Source organism: Rhynchophorus ferrugineus, unplaced genomic scaffold (genome assembly GCF_030347505.1).
Source record: "Rhynchophorus ferrugineus isolate W39M unplaced genomic scaffold, kcgeb_rfMv2 rfM11, whole genome shotgun sequence".
Taxonomy (NCBI): domain Eukaryota; kingdom Metazoa; phylum Arthropoda; class Insecta; order Coleoptera; family Curculionidae; genus Rhynchophorus; species Rhynchophorus ferrugineus.
The window spans coordinates 20,330,877-20,353,456 of NW_027472590.1; the positions used below are offsets into that span (position 1 = coordinate 20,330,877).

Genomic DNA, 22,580 nt, shown 5'->3' on the forward strand with positions numbered 1-22,580 from the left:
TGGCACCGGTTATTTATATTATTATTTGCGTGTTGCAGTTTTCTAATTATTTCTCCGCTATTGTCTCCAAGTATCGTAGTGTCCTCAGCAAATGTAACTGTATAACATAAACACTTGTTTCAGTACTAATGGGGTTTTGTGAAAATATATCGCACATCACTGATAATTACCTTTTACTAGTATGTATTGACATATATACATATTTATTTGACTATGACTATGTCATCTAAGATGACGCTAACAGTATCAATATGATTTTTTATATTATAATCAAATTCGCGCTAACAGATATTTTAAAAATATATTTGAAAATATCGGCCACAAAAATACAGATTTATCGGTCAAAAAAAAATATAGAAAAAATATCTATATTTCGATTTTTCCAGCATCCCTACCTTGTAGTCTCTTATGTTTCTTATGTCATCGAGCCTTCCAAACGTACATGTTTATTGTTTACGGGACAATTACAAAATGTGTGCCTTCTATTTACACTACAAGTTAACTGTCAAAATCCAGTCCTCAGTAAATGGCGCCAATTTTTAAAACTGTATATTCGTTAACCAAATTATATATATATATATATATATATATATATATATATATCTTAATTGATAAATTGCTATGAAACATTGCTATGATGTAATGTCAAATGTATCTGAGATAATGTTATAATGTGACATCCTATTTTTTATTTTTCATGAACTCGTTTTAACACTTTGTAATAAAAGCGTTGGGAACTATCGACTGAAAACGACTATCGATCATTTAGTAATTGACTACTGGTTGTCAATTGTTTACTGTGTTAAAAAATTTGTTTGTTAAAAATAAAATATATAAAAATAATGACACTCGAATTCAGGTGACATTAATCAGCAATAAACAAGACGAATCTTTTTAACTGGACCAACATTTTTGATGTTTTAAAAATGTATTAATATGTTATTACGAGTCGTTGCCGACTAACTTATAATTTCTCTCTACAGTGGTTTATCTTAAAACTAGGTACTTATATAGGAAGGCCCAATGGTCCTTATTTAGTCTCTAATAAGATAAAACTTAGTAATTATTTTCAGTGGTTTTACCATTTAGTGCACTTGGCTACACAACCTAGTCCTAGTGCAGTGTTATCCAAGAGCTGAAGTACTTCAGTATTTGCACTGTGGTATAGTCTTTACTCCTGTCTTATTGCGAATCTCTTGAAACTTCCACTATGACAGTTGAAATCCTTGGTGTAAATAATTATTTCTGTGGTATATGGGTGCATCCGCAGTACCTCTCAGGACTTTGTTCTGAAATACTTGTGTTATGTTAATGTTACTTCTCGGCGAACATCTCCATAACTGAATTCTATATAGGTTTTAATATCTGCTTATACAACAGCAACTGATTATGTACGTATAATATAGATTTACTTCCTAATAACCAGTACATTTTTTGTCAAGTTTCATCCTAAGATATTGAGCATTGTTACTGTATCGGATGATGATGTTATTCATATTTATTGATATATGAACGGTTTAGTTGTAGGTGAATTCAATCTGCACCGGTGTACTTTTATTCTCCATGTCTGGCACTAGTTATTTATATTATAAGTTGCGTGTTGCAGTTTTCTGGTTACTTCACTGGTTTCTGGTCACTGGTCATCACCAAAGGTAACTGTAGTAGCATTTAGAATAAATAAAAAACAGAACCCAAAACATTGCCTTGTAGTAACCTATTTCTTCAATTTTTGAGTAAACTTCTTCTTGTTTAACTCTAAACATCCTGACTGAAATGTAAGAGTAAGAGTTCAACGTACTGCAGTGGTAACATTTTATGGAATTTGTACATGAGCCTCTTATACCAGTCTTTATCGAAGGCTTACGCTACGTCCAACAGTATAGCTAAGAAAACGTATCTTTTCGTATACTTTTTCAGTAAAGTCACCAATTCTATTCTATGTCAATTGGTGAATGTTTGCTCATAAAACCAAACTGATATGCAGGTATTAGATTTTTTCTACCTATGATTAAGTGTAACAGAATTTCATATTCATATTTGGATATTACTGGATTTTACTTCATTTGGTGGTTTTCCAGGTTTCGGAATCATAATAACTTCAACCATTTTCCAAATACCCAGAACATATTTGAATCGGAATAATTAAGTTATGAGTTTTAATAATTAACAATTTATTTATTAAAAATTTACTTAACATTTTATTAATTATAACAATTATTAATTTAACAATTGATTACATTAATCAAATTGATGAGTTTTATAATGGCCTTTCTTGTTAAATTATTTAGCACTTGTCCGGTAATTAAATCATAGCCGTTATAATTTTGGATACATCTTTTGGTGTAACAAAGTTAATCGGAACTCGCACTAGCTGATCAGTAAATTATGTTCAAACTCGGTGTCATTTGGTTTAAAGATTTGCCGAATGCCTCAGCTTATTGTGGGTTGATGCGTGCCCAATTTTCCTCTAGTTCTCTTATGGGCGTACTGTGTAAATTTGGTCGCTTTAGGATTTTAGTGGCCTTCCAAAATGTGATGATGGTTGATTTACTTGTTATCTGTTGGATTTAATGGATAGTTATTTATGGGTTCATTTTTTATTTCAAATATTTCCATTTTTAATCTTTGTTTTATATTGTTTAACATATTTTTATTTTCAAATATTCTATTTTGTCGCTATTTTTTTACTTTTCGTTTTTCAACTACCATTTTCTTAATTTCTTTGGGGTAATCGATTTTTTTCAAGCAGCTTACTGGATATTTACAACAAGTTTTTCTGTTTCAAGTTTAATTATTCGGTTGTCTTAAGTTATACATTTACATGAATCATTCCTAGCCTTTTCGCTTATTTATTACTGTAGGATTTTGTTCCGTTTTATTATGTTTGCACTTATGGTCAGAATCACTGGTGATTGATCTGAGCTTAGGTCAACATATTCTTCTTCTATTTGTAGATATGTTTCTAGAATGAAAATTTATACAACTCATTACCTTTAACTGTTCATTCTAGATCGCCATGTTGTATTGAAGTTTAGTACGTTGAGGTAATTTTTCTTTTTTTGATTTTATCTTTATGGACAGTAAATTGCAGCTAGTCTAATTCTATACCTGTATTAATTACTACCACCGTTACTTGATATTCTGTTAATCTGAGTCCTATTTCTCCACAGTGGGAAATATTGTTTCTAATTATTATTGCACGTCCTCCTCTTGCAGTTTTAGCTGGATGTGTCGTATGGTAAAACTTATATTGTCTCGGTCACGGTCCACGGTCCTCGGCATTAAGTCTACCGACTGGTCAGCAACCAAGTTAGGGACCATCCCAGAAGACATCCTGTCTTACCCAGCCTGGTTACTGGCGTAACTGGGATGGTTATTCTTTGTAGGATTTTCCACTGTTGTCTATAAGAACATCTATAGTTACAATCACAAACATAAAGTACATCCATACCCCAACAGGATCCGAACCCGCGACTATCGCAACAGTAGCCTTAACCACTGCGCCACCAAGCCGGCCTTGTCTCATTTTATATTCACTCTTTTATTGTACTCACCTTAGATATCGCTTTAATTTTTTAACTTTAGCATTATAACATTAACACTGTCATTATTATAAATAATTAATACAAATAATTGACTTTAATTTTCAACCTTTGCGGTTTTTTACCTTTTCGTGCGGGGGGAAACGGCATCTTACTGTACACTTTTTTCAGGTAAAAAAATAATTCAAATAAAATCAATCTTAGAACTTATTTTAATTGTAGGATGCGATGACGACTCGAGTCTCGAAGATGATTCAACTTTAAAAGATCGAAACCAGGTGTGGTCCGGCAGTCTGTCGAATCAAGGTTCCACATCTGACTTGTCCAGTAGTTCGTCGGAACCGAATGGACACATAGGAGGTAATTGCTGGCATGTTTTTTTATTCAGTGTAAGTCATCGTGTGTTTTCAGTTAAGGGACTAACATAGCATTGCAATTAACTTAATATTGTTATTTAATAAGCATTTTTTTAAACTAAAATCCATTAATACGTTAACATATCGCACATCGACAAGAATAACGTAGCAACTTAAAATATCTAATTTTTGAGATAATACTATATCATGAAGTACACTTCCTCGCTCTACAAGTCTGGAATAATGACACATCTGTAGTTGCATCCGATTTGATCAACGACAACATTCAAACGATCAAAGTCACATAATCATAACCCGCAACAGAGTTTAGCACAATTCCTCCAGCAATTTACATTCCGGACTGGAGATCGCAGAGAGTACCGTCAGCTTGGAAGAAAGGGATCATTGTACCTACCCTGAAGGAAGGTAAGGTAAGCAGTGTAAAAAATATCGAGGTGCAAGAAGCCTCTTATCAATTGTCGGAAAGGTGTTTACAAAGATCACACAAATGAGACGACAAAGCGAGGAGAACAAGCGGGTTTTAGACATAATCGATGATGCGTAGATAAGAATTTCGCGCAGGTCAGCTGATGAAGTAAGGCGTGTGATTGTCGTTTTTATTGACTTTTTGCTCTGCTTTTGAGTCTTTACATTGGCCTTCACTCTGCGCAGCTTAGTAGATGTTCTACTCAAAGGTTATTAAACTTATTCAGGTCTCTTACGATTTCAATAGTTTCAATAGTTATATGCGAAAATTATTTGTCAAATCTATTTGAGGTCCAAGCCGGCATTCACCAAGGAGATGTCGTCTAGAATAACATATTAACAATAACATGTTATTCTTCTAACTAAGGCTAACTTCTAAGGCTTGAAAATTAATGAAGAAAGACCAAATTCCTGACAACTGGCAGATCGCCTACTATTGCAAAGTTAAGCGGTATCCAGTTAGAGCAAAGGCAGGTCTAAAGCAATTGGGATCAATGATACAGAAGAAAAAACTAAGAGTAATAAGCTGAATCGCCCAAGCTGCAGTAGCTCTTGGTTCTCTAAGATTGTGCGTGTGGAAGAGAAAAAGTATTATAAGTATATAGGAAGTATCCTCCTCTTTCGAATTCTTATCTTGCCAGTTCTTCTATTTGGCTCCGAGACTTGGATTATTACAGTGCGACATATGTAAGCTTAAGATCTTTGAGATGCGATGCTTAATGCAAATTCTGCATGCTTCTCTCTAAAATCATATTAGAAACGAATGTATCCCTTTTAATATATGATAATCAATATACAATAGAGGAATGAAAGGAGAATTTCTGTGGAATGAAAGCTGAACGAATTCTTCAGAAACTTCTATGACAAAATTGACCTTTTAAGTAGAAAGCGCAGCAGAGAGATTCGAAAAAGATACGAACCAAGATCATGGAAAACGATCTGAAAAATTGCAGACTGATACCGTTCGAGGCCAGAACAAATGTGGCGGAATTTAGTGGAGAATATTCGAAGCCCTGCATTATTACCAACAGCAGGGTATTGGTTGAGAAATGGACACTTTCCCCTAGTGCCCATTATCGATTGATGATGATGATGATCTGCTGCATAATTAAGCACTACGGTGCAGAAATGCCGTTATACTACGCAGTCGTTTTCACTCTAATAATTCTATAATAATGTCACTTTTTAAATTATGGTTCGCTTCACGATTGAAGCTAACAATATACGATATTTTTACACATTTCATTATTAGGCTTGTTTTTATTTGGTACTACAATAGGCAATTATGTCGAATTGCGACTCATTATGCTAACAGTTATGGTAATGCCAAGTGCCCGTTGTAATTTTAATAGTGGGTTGCGACTCCACTAGTCACACGTGTATTTATGAAGAAAAAAAAGTAGAGATAAGAAGTACACAGAAATCAATAAAAGCTTCATTGTAACATTGTACGATTTACGAGAGAAGTCCTGTCTTCTATTACATCCAAGTCCAAGATTAATAAAAGTAAATTAAAATTTTTCACACTGATGGAAATAAGGATGCTATTAAAATAGGTTCCTCCTTTTATGCAAGTACCTGAAAGAAACTGCAGAAAGAAATAATAATGAATAAAATAATAACAAACGTTGATCAAAATGTGAGGAAGACAATGAAGGCAAATACGAAATGAGTATGAACATGGTACTAGCAAAATAAAATTAATTAAATACTGATAAAGAAGAAAAATTAAACCAAAATGAACGGAAAAATAACAGTGACATCAAGGTAATCAAGGTTGCAAAAAGGGAGCCAAGATTAATTTTTGTAAAAATATCGTTCAAAGATGAGAAATTTCTAATAAAGACACAACAGTGTTATTCTTCAGCATGACAACGCTCGACCGAATGTTTCAAAACCTTTGAAACATGCTTGGGAACATTAAAATGAGAAGTGCTACCCCACCCTCCGTATTTTCCAGAGCTTGCATCCTCTGATCACTACTTATTCCGATACATGAATCGTGGACCTGTCTGAGCAGCGCTTCAGTTCTTATGAAGACACCAAAAATGGGTCGATTCGTGGATAGCCTCAAAAGAACCATCGTTCGAACAAACGTCGTTCTTTCGACATAGAATTCGTAAATTGCCTGAGAGATGGGAAAATGTAACGACTATCGATCGACAATACTTTGAATAAAATACATTGTACCAATTTTACACAATAAAAGTTCAAATTAAAAAAATTCTTTAAAACTAATTTTTAGGCCTAATAAAATATTACCTTTACGTCTGTGTGGTTAGCTAGTTGCTTAATAACAAAAACTACTCCAGTGTAATTATTATTAATTTATCATACCTATAACCATCTGGAAATATTTTCACCATTTTTTCCTGTGGATTTTACAAATTATCTTTTCATGAATATGCATAATTTTATTTCACAGAAATTGTAAAGTTTGTTTTTGCTGTATTGAAAAGTTAGCTTTTTTGAATTGTGACATTATTGATCCCGAGTGTGATATTGTTATAAATGATGAAGCTTATATAATATAATGATAAGTTGCGTATCTACTAAAATACAATTGTCTTAATGCATACAATACAGACAATAATGAATGTTTGTTTAATATATAGATTCTGGTTCGACACGTTGTACTAACGACTTTCAATGGATCCGTAAAGAGCCACCTACTTTATCACCCCCCAGAGCGTCGCCTCAACGTTTATCGCCAATCAGGATGGAGGAGGAATCACAACACGAACCGACTCCCTTGTGTAAACCGCCTATATCCAGGTCCCTGAAGGAGAAAATATCCAGGAGGGGTAGCGATAGATCGGGCAAGTTATCAACCGAAATTGTTTTCTTATCAGTATTGCATTAGTTCTATGGAATTAAGATTTTGTGAACCATATTTAATTATTAACTGATTAGTGATGATTATTGTTAAACAATTGTATCAACTACTATGATATTAATATCCTTGTATCTGTTTCATTATCCGGCGTTATTAGTTTTCAATATCTGAGTTAGATTAAAGCAAGAGCCATCAAAGTCATATTTCCTCAAGTATATGTTTTAACTATGAGCTCAGTACAAACAAGCTCTTAAAGCTTTCAACCAAAAACTTCATTGTATTTTATTTAAAACATGTCTCGGATGTTTCGAGAATGACTGTAATGAAGTTATTATGATTTCTAACACCACAAAATAATGTAAAAACTTATCGACCAATTTCACTACTGCCAGTAAAATTCAAAGTATTTGAAAAATCCCTGTTAAAAAAGTTTTAAAAAAAACATCTTAATCTTAATACCTGCACTTCACTTTGATTTGACCATTGACCAGGTAATCACAGATATTATTGAAAAAGCTTACGAAGAAAAACAAATTTACTCAGCTTTATTGTTAGGCATAGCGCAAGCCTGCGATAAAATATTACCGAAGTAACAGTTGTCCCTACAGTCCCTATAGTAAGTCCCTACATCTCAGCCAGTATGTTTAGAGTTAAACAAGAAGAAGCCTACTGAACAATAAAAAAGCAGATGTACCTCAAGACAATGTTTTGGATTCTGTTTCAATACTGTAATATTTGGAAATATTAGCGAAGAAGAAACCAGAAAACTGCAAAAAGCAAGCAACAATATTAATAAGTAGACTTACATAGAGGACATCTAAACAAAAAAAGAACTCGAATTAAAATTTAAAAAATGTATTGGTTATTTCGAAGAACATCTAAATTATCCGTACATAATAAGTTGCTGATGCACAAGAAATCTGTGTAGGCCTATGGAATTCAATTATGAGAATGTTCTGCAAGAAGTAATATCAACATTATACGAGTATTAGAGATATAGAGCCCTAAGGAGCACTATGGATGCATCCAGATATTATATGAACAATTACTTACACCGATACTTTCGGATTGCTACTGTCATAGCGGAAATTGCGACAAAACATGAGGAAAGTTTCCACTCCCATGTTAACACTGAAGTGCTGCAACTCTTGGATAACACTGAACTAGAACACAGGCTCAAGAGAACCAAACCGTGTGATCTTGTATAGTTGTGTAATGAAGTACACTAAATGGTAAAAATACTGAAAAGATCTATTAGCTTTTATTTTAGTAAAGACTAAGTAAGGACCAACTGGCCTTCTTAGATAAGTACCTAGTTTTAAGTATCTATAGAGACAAGTTATAAGTGATTAATAAATAAAAAATCATGTTTAATCTACAGATAACTTAAAGTTCTTGTTTGTGACAAGTTGGCACACTTTGGTTTAAATAAAGTATATATCAATGTTTAATAACATTTTTATTACTGCAGGTTCGTCCATGGGTGCTTCGGCACCAGGTAGTTTGGACCGAAGAAGACAAAATATGAAAAGAGAAGAACGCGATCAGAAATCCAGATCTTCGCACGTTAAAAGTCCTCCAAGGCTAGAGGACTTTCAACATAATCTCACCACGAGTTGCCAGAACGGTGGGTTTTACTACCCCAATTGCGGACCTTACGATAATTATCTGGAAAATTTCAACAGGCGCCATGAAAGGTATCGCGATTACAATAAAGTGTCATTAATATTTTTTGTACATCATTGTTTGCTTCTCGTTACATGTAGATCTGATCCACAGAGATACGGTAGCAGTCCGATGTTAATGGATCACAGGGAACACAGACTATTTCCCGAACGAGGTAGTCATCCCGACATCTATAGTGACTGTTCACGATACCGTCACGAGATGTCGTGCTGTTCGTACCATATGGGCCCGCCCCCCTGCTGTTTTTATGGCGGGGAAAGAGGATATCATTGGACGCCGCCACCTTACCCCAAGGTTAAAAGCCAGGATTATCTTAGTTTCCATTTTGTATGCGTCTATTAGTTATTAGGCATCAGGAGAAATCATATATCTACAAGGCTAAATTATCTTCAAACTCATTTACATATTTTTTATTTAGCCCGGAGAGCAAGATGAGAAGTTCAGGAAGATACAGTACGAACGGGACAATTTACAACTACAAGTTCAGGTCCTGACCGAGCAAATCGAAGCGCAATCGGACAAAATTACCGATTTGGAAAAGATGTTACAAGAAAAGAAACAACAATTGTCTGACGCTGAGGAAAAACTCCAGAGGGTAAGGACAAAACATTCATCAATCTCAAAAAAAAAATAGATGTTTGTGACATATTAATGCGAGGATATAAGACTACAGGGAAGTAAACATAATGTAACAGGTCAACAGGACATATTTGTCTATTTCAAAAGGTCGTAGAAAACACGTGTTATAATTTTCAGTTATCAAACCTCCCAATTTACATTCTATGAAGTAAATATTATATTTGTACTTAGTTCCAATTGTTTTTGAAGATTCTAATGTGGACTGAGTGACTGCTAATTCTAATATTTAACTTAGTTAAGATAAATATAACAGGTTAATTGAAAAGTCCCCGGCCTACCGTAGTAAAACACATTTTTTGGCAAAATTACTTTTTTTATTCAACATAATTCCCTTCAAGGGTGATACACTGATTATAGCGACTCTCCAACTTTTTGATACTATTTTTGTAGTACAATTGGTCCTTTTCTTCAAAATAGGCTTCACTTTCGGCGATCACCTCTTCATTCGACGAAAATTTCTTCCCAGCGAGCATTCTTTTGAGATCTGATCTCTTTTGAGAGAGAACAGGAAATAGTCGCTGGCGAGAATACGATGGATGAGGAAGCAATTCGAAGCCCAATTCATGGACTTTTGACACGGTGCATTGTCTTGGTCAAGCAGCACTTTCTTTTTCTTCAAATTCGGCCGTTTTTTTCGGCGATTTCGTCCTTCAAACGGTCCAATAACGCTATGTAATAGTCGCTGTTGATGGTCCTTCCTTTTTCAAGGTAGTCAATGAAAATTATTCCATGCGCATCCCAAAATACAGACGCCATAACCTTGGCAGCCGACTGTGTGCAGTCCACTCGGATGACTGTTGATTGGATTTCCGAGTAAAATGATGGAGCCATGTTTCATCCATTGTCACATATCGACGCAAAAACTCGGGTTTATTACGCTTGATCAACACCAAACACTGCTCCGAATCATCAACTCGTCGTTGTTTTTGGTCAAGAGTGAGCTCGCGCGGTTAGTTAGGGCTAACTAAAAAACATATGGATTTAATTCTAGTAGCGCCATCTATGTGTCAGGCCGGGGACTTTTCAGTTGACCTGTTACTATATAATTGGCTCGTTCGTGCGTTTCTGCGATTATGTATATACAGACTTATTAATTCCTTATGTATATTTGTGTATTTTAACTGGTATTTTTAACTGATGATAAAGGAAATAGCGAAACTGAGGTGATAAATTGAGTTTAATTAATTATTTAATAATAGAAGTGAATATATTAGCCTCAGTAAGTATCTGTTACTCTACTATACATTTTTGATTATCGAACTTAATTCAGAAACGTTAATAATCAGAAACTAAAATTAAAAATATAAATAACAATTATAAAATATTCCAGATATCACAATATCAACAAAATTACCAGAATAGGGTAATGTTAAAAGGTCATATAATAGCAGAGAATCTAAAATATAACTAGCTATCTAACACTATTTCGCAGAGTATGTTTTATATAACAATATTAGTGCAATTATTCCTAGTGGTTGTTAAAATATATGAAGTGTAAATATGTACATTTAATAAGAATATGGAATGAGTACTGACACGGTTGTCGATACTATTGGACATGTTTGGAATATGTATTACAGTGCTAGATGTATAAATGCTACTAGATGAAAAATATAAAATTAAAAGAGAAGAACCAAACATGCCAGAAATATTTAGGGTACTTTGGTGGTGTGAAAAAGACAAATGCAAAGGAAATACATTAATATCTGAATATACATAATTGAATACAGGGATGCTGTTAATTCGATACTGAAATATACCATATTTGGCATAAACTTTATTTTGTTTCAAGCGGATTATTGAAAACGAAAGAAATAAAACAAAATTGACGTCAAATATGGCGTATTTCAACATCGAAGTAACAGCATCTACATATTCAAATATGTATATTCACATTTTGGTTTGGTTGGTTTATATTTGGATTTTTCCCGCCATCTATGTGTTCTAAATGTACCTCATAGTCTGGATTCTTCTCTCATAACTTTGTATTTTTCATCTAGTAACATCTATGTACTTTATATACTCCAAACGTGTACAATATTATCTACAGCAATGTCAGTAGCCATTTCATATTCTTATCAAGCGTTCATGCATTCAATAAAACAGAACTCACGTCATCTGAATTATAGGCATTTGTGTCATTTTGTTAGTCATTTTGGCATTGACATATAACAAAATTCTAATCTAAATAAAATAATGAAACAACGTTTGCCGGTTTATAACTTAATTAAGTTTGTTTCTTAATTATTATCACTAATGTTTTGACGAATTTTGCAGACGTTTGACAACCAGACGAATTTGGAGGCTGATTCATTTAAATGTTCGATCGTATCAAACAGCATTGTATCTCGTTTCAACTAGAATATAATAAGAAGGAACATATTGTCTGATTTTACATTTTTAAAAAAATTTACAAATTGCGATAGGCAAAACATTCGATATCATGATGACGTGAGTTCACTGTTATATTGAATACACTATACGAATTTAACATACCATACCAAACAGTATTAGATAACGAAATATTTCTGTCTGCTCAGTATGCTTGTCGTCTCAGCTTCGCTATAATTTGTTCATTTCTTCGATTACCAGTAAACAACTATTGTTTTGTTTTCACAGACATTACTTGTATACACTTGTATTATCAACAAGTAATTGAAAACCTAACCCTCCAATTATCAAATAATAAACTTAACCTAAATGTAAATTATTGTAGTGCACATTCGCAGAACGACCCAATCATATACCGTATCTTATTCAGTTCCCTGTTGTCTGATGAATGTTTGAATCACTATAGTAAGTGTTGGATATAATCAATAACATTTAAAATCATGGAATTATAGTTCGCTTATTTTGGTTATATTGAATAATATAAATCTAACGGCCAAGGAAAAGTAATTGACATATGTGACAATTAACTCATAATCGAACAACACTAGTTAGAACCACCATTAGAAATATTTCGAATAGTGAATAATGAAGAATAGTGATGTATATTTTCGTCTCTATACATATCAATGCTTGTAGGCGTTATCGTATAATCAGCATACTTCTCTCTTAACAAAATATATCTGCTGAAGGCTTTACTTTATTATATCATATCATACTAAGTACAAAGTCGATAGTTATTTTACATATCAGCGCTCAATCACCGTTAGTAACCAGTCGTTAACGTTCATGATTATTGATATCACATAGTCAAACTGAGTAGCCCCGAAACACCTACAAATATTCGCAAAGAAATAAAAAGTATACTAACGCGATAAACAACAATTAAAAATGTGACAACACATTTTAAAAATAAATACTTCATTAATTTCTTAAAATTATTTAACTCAATGATATATATTGAATAATACAAATCTAACGGCCAAGGAAAAGTAATTGACATATGTGACAATTAACTCATAATCGAACAACACTAGTTGGAACCACCATTAGAAATATTTCGAATAGTGAATAGTGAAGAATAGTGATGTATATTTTCGTCTCTATACATATCAATGCTTGTAAGCGTTATCGTATAATCAGCATACTTCTCTCTTAACAAAATATATCTGCTGAAGGCTTTGCTTTATTATATCATATCATACTAAGTACAAAGTCGATAGTTATTTTACATATCAGCGCTCAATCACCGTTAGTAACCAGTCGTTAACGTTCATGATTATTGATATCACATAGTCAAACTGAGTAGCCCCGAAACACCTACAAATATTCGCAAAGAAATAAAAAGTATACTAACGCGATAAACAACAATTAAAAATGTGACAACACATTTTAAAAATAAATACTTCATTAATTTCTTAAAATTATTTAACTCAATGATATATATTGAATAATACAAATCTAACGGCCAAGGAAAAGTAATTGACATATGTGACATTTAACTCATAATCGAACAACACTAGTTGGAACCACCATTAGAAATATTTCGAATAGTGAATAGTGAAGAATAGTGATGTATATTTTCGTCTCTATACATATCAATGCTTGTAAGCGTTATCGTATAATCAGCATACTTCTCTCTTAACAAAATATATCTGCTGAAGGCTTTGCTTTATTATATCATATCATACTAAGTACAAAGTCGATAGTTATTTTACATATCAGCGCTCAATCACCGTTAGTAACCAGTCGTTAACGTTCATGATTATTGATATCACATAGTCAAACTGAGTAGCCCCGAAACACCTACAAATATTCGCAAAGAAATAAAAAGTATACTAACGCGATAAACAACAATTAAAAATGTGACAACACATTTTAAAAATAAATACTTCATTAATTTCTTAAAATTATTTAACTCAATGATATATATTGAATAATACAAATCTAACGGCCAAGGAAAAGTAATTGACATATGTGACATTTAACTCATAATCGAACAACACTAGTTGGAACCACCATTAGAAATATTTCGAATAGTGAATAGTGAAGAATAGTGATGTATATTTTCGTCTCTATACATATCAATGCTTGTAAGCGTTATCGTATAATCAGCATACTTCTCTCTTAACAAAATATATCTGCTGAAGGCTTTGCTTTATTATATCATATCATACTAAGTACAAAGTCGATAGTTATTTTACATATCAGCGCTCAATCACCGTTAGTAACCAGTCGTTAACGTTCATGATTATTGATATCATATAGTCAAACTGAGTTGCCCCGAAACACCTACAAATATTCGCAAAGAAATAAAAAGTATACTAACGCGATAAACAACAATAAAAAAAATACTTCATTAATTTCTTAACATTTCTTCTCAATGATATATATATATATATATATATATATATATATATATATATATATATATATATATATATATATATATATATATATATATATATATATACGAATACATATTATTACAGGAGGTTTTGTCAAGATCGTCCTTGGAAACACAAAAGCTGGAACTGATGTCGATCATGAGTGAACTAAAATTAAACGCTGCAGCCCTCGAAAGAGAAAATATTGAGTTGCGGAACAGTCAGTACAACAATAACAGTGACGTGAAGAAGCCACCCTTAGTGCCTAGAATGGTATCATCATCACAACCACAGTTAACATCAACACCTCAACATTCAAATCAAGTACGATTTTATATATAATTTTTTTAAATTAAATGTTTACATTAGATATGCTTAGTACAATATTAATTTACAAATTGATTTATTACTACTCTTCTGTTGTACTTGCATTAATATACAAGCAAGGCTAGTGTTGGATTAAATTTATCTTAGATTTATTCTCAAATTAAAATAAAACTACTTTAGCTAAAGTAAAGAATACACTTATACAAGCTCGTGTCGTTTGATTCGCTTCAATCTTTTGATTTCCTACATGTTGACCAGCTTATTGCTTCCACGTTACGGTGATTTAGCAACCTTATTTCATTTTTAAGGCGAAATCTTGGATCACTTGGTATATTCATTTGGTTTGGAGCTCATTGTGCAACTGTTTGTTGATTACGTTGCGATAAGCATTGGTAATTAAAAGTATAACTTAGCACATCATAGCTCCAAATTGACTGTATGATTGACTGATAAACCAATCTCTTTGATTTTAGGTCAAGCTGAGGGTATCTTCCGACTAACCAGTACAGTTGCTTGCTCTGCTTTTTGTCTAACATAATGTTTCTAGTTTAACCTACCATTCAGATGTATTCCGACGTATTTAGCTGATTCTGTTTGAGGAATTGGCATCCGGTTTTGTCATTTCTCCGCAACGCAAAATTAACGTGGACAGATTTGGAGCTATTAAGCTGTATTTTCCAGTCTCTAGTCCATTTGTATATCTTGTTGACCGCTACTTGTACTTTTTCTACAGTCTTAGAGAGAGATACAGCTTTTGTATGATAACCGTGTCATCGGCAAATGTTCCAAGTACTGTTTCTTTTGTTAAGATATCAGCAGTATAGAGCAGATACCAGAATGATCCCAAGACACTACCCTGTGGAACTCGAGCCGAAATAGGTTTAAGTGTTGAGAATGCCCCTTTATGCGAGACTTTACATTTTCTTTCGAAAAGATATGATTCCAGCAGTCGACAGTAATTCCACGGTAGCAATTTGCTCAGGTTGTAGATTAATCTCAAATGACATACCCGGTCGAAAGCTTGTGAGACGTCCATGAATATTGCAGGGAAGTGTTTCTTTTCTTTGAATGCCTTTTCAACAACCGCTGTTACTCTGTGCACTTGGTCGAAATCCAAATTGGAAATCTGGTATTTCTATAAATGGTTTTATATGTTTTAACAGCAGTTTCTCAAATAATTTTGATATCGTTGGCAGCAGCGAAATAAGTCTGTAAGATCCAACTTGTTCTGCCAGTTTGTCAGGGTCTTTAAGCATAATTATTCGAGCAGCCTTAAGACTTCTGGAACATGCTTCAGTCTCACACACTATATGTCAACATAATTGTTGCTTTTCGAGGCAGCTCTTTCAATAACCCAGGTGAAATATCAATTTCAGGAGGCTTTTTAGGAATGGTGTTGTCAATATCTGTGGCAACTTCCATTGGAAAAATAAGATTTACAGCTACATCGGGCTGATTTATAACAGGATTTATATCTGTTGTAGATTCTATATCATTCGGTTGGAATACGTTAGCTAAATGTTCTGCGAATAATTCAGCTTTTTGATCGTTCATCGTTTTAATAGGCGGTGCGGAATAATTCACTTACATATTTTGCGAAGCAACTTTGTTTATATTCTTTAATCTTTTGATTTGTCTGATTACTTATTCTATTAAATATTGTTTTGTCTACAGCATTTCTGGTTCTGTGCCATGCTCTTCTAGCTCTTAGTCTTTCTTTTATCAACTCCCTAATATCAAGGGGGTACTTTAACTCTTATTCGGATTGCTCTCTTGATGTTGGGGTAGCTTCTTTTGCAGCAGACCTAAATTATTTAATTATATTTCGTGTTTGCTGCTCAAGATCGTCTATAGTTTTGAGTCTTACGTTTAAACTGATTTGATCCTGCGTTATAAGCCTAAACGTGTCCCAGTTTGTAAATTTGTTAGTAAAATTAATCGATTAAGATTAGTCGCGCCTAGTGTTAACAATACTGGAGTGTAATCAGACGTTAGTTCGCACAAGCTCTCAGTTTGTATTTGATTTCATGAGATGCTTTTCGAAATGTAAAAGTCTAGTAGGCCTGGCACTTTATTACTATTGGTGGACCAGTAAGTGGGTTCACGCCCTGAACGATAGTTACAATTTGTAGTATTAATTCCTGCGAGTAATTCGTTTCCTTTTCCAGATGTTATTAATGGTGAACGCCAAACTTTATTGTTGTATTATTTTGTATCTTGGTGGACAGTCCTATGGTTATTTTAGCGCCGTTCTTTTCAATGCTAATTATCGTAGCTTGTATTTCTTCTTTCTTGATCTCATCTTGTTGGAAATCGTATATATTTTGTTTTATAATTAGAGCTGTTCCACCTCGGGCACGTTCGCCGGGTGTACTGTCCATTATGCATAATAGCACCGCATTTTAATGTATTTTTTAAGTACGATTATATATAATATTCATTTTAAAAAAGAAAACAACGAAGGCCTCTGATTTATATTTCAGGCCATAAGAGTATCTCCATCACCTAGTCCGGTTGTTTTATCATCTGGCAGTTCCCGAAATGTAGAACAAACCTATAATGATCCTCACAGACCAAAGGTATGCTATTAGTTTTTATCAAGTTACTTCATCTATATATTATGCATTATTTCAGACACCACCAGCAGCATACAAAGGACAAATCGATATACAGTATGGAAGTTTGCCTCGGCCTCAGTTCTTAACTAACGGCTCCGGTGCCCAGTTCTCCGCGGTGGACTCGAACGCGAATCCTCAAAAACGTGGCGTGGCATTCGGTAGGAACGGCAGCTTACAGTACCTACCGTTGGTGATGGGGGGAAGCAGAATGAGGGGCTTCTCTGTTCCGAATTTAGGTGATATAGCTCCAGTCCCAAATATTGATGTCGCAGCTGGTTGGCTTCTTTGACGATATTTCTTTTACACACCATGCAACGCTAACGAAGGCTTCAGTTTATTTAAATTATCTCAAAATTTCAACAGAGACCACCATACAGGAATGGTTTATTTCTTTTCACTTTTAACATTGAACCCATTTTGTTTCATTGTTGTTAAAATAATATTAATATAGAGAGTGTTAAAATATATAATTTTGGAAAATGGTTTGTTTTGGTAAAATAGAACATCAGAAATTCATTGTTTACTCAGTCATTCAACTAGAAACATAAATCCAGTGGCGGCTGCTGCATAAGTGCTGCAGTGTTGCAGGGCCCCAAAAAAACTATAGGAGCTCCTAAAAAATAATCATGTAATCTCACTAAAATACTAAAATATTTTCTATTATTTGCCAAAAAGCAAATCCCACTTATAATTCGCGAATTCTTGTCGTAATAAATGATATAAAAAATTCTTATTGTCATAAAGCATAATAACTGCAGTGGAAGTGCGAGCTACGGAAGTAACGTGAATCCGTAGAATAACCTACCATCGCTACCGACTCACGGAAATAAAGATCCCCGATCTAGAGCACTTAAGTTTGGAAATAAAAAGGCATGAAAACTCTAAAATCCATCTTCATAATCGTATGGAATTTGCATTACTAGGGTTGGCTGATGGCTCAATTAGATTCGGTGTATTGGAGAAATATACAGAGACATAATGAAAAGGTGTCAAAGAATAGATATGTTTTATCAGAAGTTGTAATTGCATTAAATGTTTTCAGAATCCGACGATATTTCGTGGACTTCGAAATTTTCGGCTGAACTAGACGGATCTCTAAGTGAGCATCTATCAGTATTTAAAGGCAGCTTCAAAGAAATACAGAACTATACGAAATACGATCTGTTATAGTGTATGCTTGAAGTTTGTCATGTCCAAATAATTGAGGAAATTAATAATTCTTCATTTTTGGCGATCATGGCGGACGAAACAACTGATGTTGCTGCAAATGTCAACTGGTAGTTATTTTTAGATATGTTCGCGATGGTGAACCAATTGACCTTTTTTGGGACTACTTAGTTCCTAAAAAATGTGATGCAGAAACGCTTAATAAAACAATTGTTAACGTTATAGATCTTTTAATTTAAAATTCATCCAACAAACTGATCGCACAAAGCTATGATGGAGCATCATTATGATCAAGCATTAATTAAAAGAAAGCATCCTTTTACTCACTATGTACACTGTTATACCCACCAATTAAATTTGATTATGTCCAAAGCTGCTTCTAGAAATAAGCAAGTACGTGCATTTTTGGAAATCTACAAGCCATTCGTGACTTTTTTAATAATTCACCACAAAGAGTAGCAAGTGTTGAATAAAATTGTGAACATAAGGATCCCCCATGGCGCTCCAACCCGTTGGAACTTTAATATACGAATTATTAATATTGTATACGAAAATAGAAACTATCTCATTGAGCGTATGGATGAAATAGAACATCTATTCATTGTACATTAAATGATAGATATGTCCCATGTAGATACGCTTTTTAATCAACTGAAACAGAAAAATCGAACCTACTGGAATAAGAAACGCTATCGATAATTTTGAACGCAGTATTATTCAATATTATTTCGGATATTGATAACATCATTAGCGAAGCATCATATATAATAAGTCATGATCCACAGGAAAATAAACGCAACCGTCTAGGCAACAGTAAATTTGATCACCAAATTTCTACTTTAGAGGTGTGTGATATAATAAATTGTGCAAAAGATCGATTTCATTTTAAAAGCATAGTTACGTACTTTACTTCTCGAAATACTTTGGAGAGTATTGCGGTGAATTTCCTGAGGACAAACTCACTTCCGTATGTTCCCTTTATCTCACACTTGAACGATTATGAATTGAACTGTCAGTTATTTATTCAAGAAATGATTGCAGAACATTAAATGGTACACTACTTGTTCTAAATTTTTTAATAGCAAGCAATCTAGAAGACACGTTGAAGGAGACTAAACAATTATTAGAATTCGTCGTAACCACTCTCATGACATCAGAGGCCAAAAGGTTCTCAACACTAAAGCGCATCAAAAAGTTTCTCAAGAATTCAATGGCCGAAGATCGTTTAACAGCACTTTCCATGCTCTCTATTGAGAAACAGTTTATCTCCAAAATAGACAATTAATGACAAAGTGATCAACAAATTTGCGAATTGAAAAAGACGTAGGATGGAATTGATTTATAAAAAATAAGCTTTATTTGCAAAAATTGCAGATCACCTTAAATCAGGAGCCGCCACTACTTAAATCATTTCAATCGATATTTGGTTGTTTGTATTATATTTATTGTTATTAGTGTTTAACACTCTATATATAACCTTAACCCCTTAATTTGATGTAAAACATTTTATTAATATAAATATTACCTATTTATTTTAACATGTCACAAATTATATGTTAAATTACGAATTTAAATGTTTTACTAATCGCTTCTTTTAGCTTTTTTAAGTCTATATTTTCCCCAGTTCCGTTACTTGAAAATCATTTTCGTATTTAAATTTAGGCGACTTGAGCTATTCACTGATAACCCATAATTATTTTGATTCACACACATCATTCATTTACACGAGGTCTTTTTAGTGGATTTTCCAAAAATTCATTAAAAATGCCCCATCATTTCATTCCTTTCCATTTACAATTGATGAAAAGCTGTATTATAATTATTTTCGCTTTTTAATACTTATGGTAGAATCTATTATTAAACTTTTCGATAAATTTACTGGAATATATTGTAAATATTGGATATTAACAAATTATATATTAATAATAGATTTAATTTTATGCTATTAATTCAGCTATCTTTATTATTTAATATATACTTACCTATTTAATATTTAAGCTGAAACAGATAAGGTGTCCTCCGAGGACAGTATAGCCAAAGAAGAGTCGCCCGGCTCACCAACTCTGTCGTTCAATAAAAACAAAGGCATCAAGAAGTTGTTTGGAAAAATAAAAAGATCGGGTTCAGGGAACTTGGAAGATTTACCAGCTGGAATTGGGGAATTCCAGAGAGGCGGTGTCAGGGCCACAGCTGCAGCCAGGTTGGGATGGAGCGAACCGCATTTAACGCCAAAGTACGTTTGCATGAATAACGCAAAAACCGTTCAATAAATCCTTAGAAAATTATAGAAAAACACGTTATCATTTCCATTGGAAATCTCGAACGACGTTTGTGTTTTGTTGTACCGCCACAATTAAATTAACTAACTGAATTGTAAACACAAGGGTGCTATGAGCAACTCATATTTGACGTCGGAATTAATTATTTTCATTTTCCTGCTTCACTCCATAAATAAAACCATGTGACGGATGTTATTAGGATTACAGTGTATATATCCATTTTCAATAGTTTACAGTAAAGCATTTTTCTCTCAAAATTATTTATCATTATTAGTATATTTTAGGATTTTTTAGCTTTATTTGACATTGACAAATCAATGACATATAGACAATAATTGTCTTGTGATTTGTTTTTGTAATTGCCATTTCCAAGGAAATGAGCCAGTTATCTTCGTTAAACTCGAACCTTTTCATAAATAATTAAAACTCAATGAAAAATTATAAAATAAAACTATATTAATAGTTTCGAAACAGACCTATTAAGAATATTTTTCTATGTTTGAACGCCATCTGGTGGTTGTTATTGCCCTAGTTATTGAAAATAATTTTTATTAAATCATACCCTTTTTATTTACCCTATTTATTAAATACTCATAACGCCATAATTTTATAGGCCCGATAAACCGTTTGCTGAATGGGATACCGAAAATATATGTGACTGGTTGCAAGATCTTAGTTTAGACAATTACATAGCCGAAGCCAAACGTTGGGTGAAGAATGGTTTGCAGCTTCAGGAAAGTTCGATTACCGAAATTGAAAAGGAGCTTAATATTAAAAACCCGTTGCACAAAAAGAAACTCCAACTAGCATTAATTGATACTTCAGAGAATTCTTCAAGCGATCCTTACTTGTCACAAGCGGGTAAATTGGATACTGCTTGGGTTTTAAGGTACGTTCCCGATATATCTGTTCGATGGATAAAGGATGTTTTTCGGTTTTAGGTGGTTGGATGATGCCGGATTGCCTCAACACAAAGAAACATTTTTGATAAACCGTGTTGACGGCAGGGTACTACATCGGTTGACTATAGATGATTTGGCGTTACTTCACGTTACGTCACTTTTACACGTCGCTAGTATTAAGAGAGGCATTCAAGTTCTGAGAGAGAATAATTATGACCCGGCCTCCCTACAAAGAAGATCACTACCGGATGATCCGCAAAAACCTAGTCCAAAACAAATATCGTTATGGACAACGCATAGGTACAGTCACATAATAATAATATTTAGTTAATTGCTAGTTATATTTACCTTTTAGAGTAATGGAATGGTTAAGAGCGGTTGATTTAGCTGAATATGCACCTAATCTACGAGGTGCTGGTGTTCACGGGGGACTGATGGTTTTAGAACCGAAATTCAACGCAGACTTATTGGCATCACTACTGTCCATTCCTCCCGGAAAAACTTTGTTACGGAGGCATTTAAATACGCATTTTAAGGAATTGTTAGGAAAGGATATTATACAGGAAAAGCGGGAGCTTGAAGCAACTATGGGTTACATTCCACTGACCCCAAGTTCAAAATTAAAAGTAAGTTAAGCCGTATATAATGTCTTTTACAAAACGGATTTGTTTATATAAATTTCAAACACTAATTTCGTTTTGTCTTGTTTTATTCACCTTCTGAAGATTTCTAGCCACAAAACTCACCCAACTGATATTTTTTAAAATTTATTTTGAAGACAGCTTTACACCTTTAAGAAGCTTTGAGACAAAGGAACAAGTACTTGCTTCGGTAGTGCATATACTAAATTGGACCGATATAAAAAGATTAGCATGGCCTCTGCGCAAGGATGACACGTATAATCGCAAAGCATTCCATATTTTAAGCATTTTTAAGATTGCAAAGGAATCTCCCTGGGAGTGAGACT

At 33.5% G+C, this 22,580-nt stretch overlaps 1 protein-coding gene and 1 non-coding gene across 9 annotated transcripts in view; both read left to right on the plus strand.

The window, feature by feature from the left end:
- Positions 1-22,580, plus strand: part of Liprin-beta (liprin-beta 1) — a 144,401-nt gene that overhangs the window by 116,451 nt on the left and 5,370 nt on the right. For 5 of the 8 annotated variants that reach the window (XM_076417369.1, XM_076417367.1, XM_076417372.1 and 2 more), the window contains exons 4-15: positions 3,765-3,902; positions 7,000-7,203; positions 8,692-8,917; positions 8,987-9,200; positions 9,325-9,501; positions 14,426-14,644; positions 17,131-17,226; positions 17,282-17,501; positions 20,431-20,665; positions 21,325-21,600; positions 21,653-21,913; positions 21,969-22,239. In XM_076417369.1, coding sequence (XP_076273484.1) covers positions 3,765-3,902; positions 7,000-7,203; positions 8,692-8,917; positions 8,987-9,200; positions 9,325-9,501; positions 14,426-14,644; positions 17,131-17,226; positions 17,282-17,501; positions 20,431-20,665; positions 21,325-21,600; positions 21,653-21,913; positions 21,969-22,239 — 2,537 coding nt within the window. The remainder of the gene's footprint in view (positions 1-3,764; positions 3,903-6,999; positions 7,204-8,691; positions 8,918-8,986; positions 9,201-9,324; positions 9,502-14,425; positions 14,645-17,130; positions 17,227-17,281; positions 17,502-20,430; positions 20,666-21,324; positions 21,601-21,652; positions 21,914-21,968; positions 22,240-22,580) is intronic. The other 3 variants (XM_076417371.1, XM_076417370.1, XM_076417373.1) reach the window with 1 other exon arrangement.
- On the plus strand, positions 22,433-22,537 carry LOC143205373 (U6 spliceosomal RNA). The gene has a single exon (XR_013007809.1). It is a non-coding gene; the product is annotated as a U6 spliceosomal RNA (small nuclear RNA).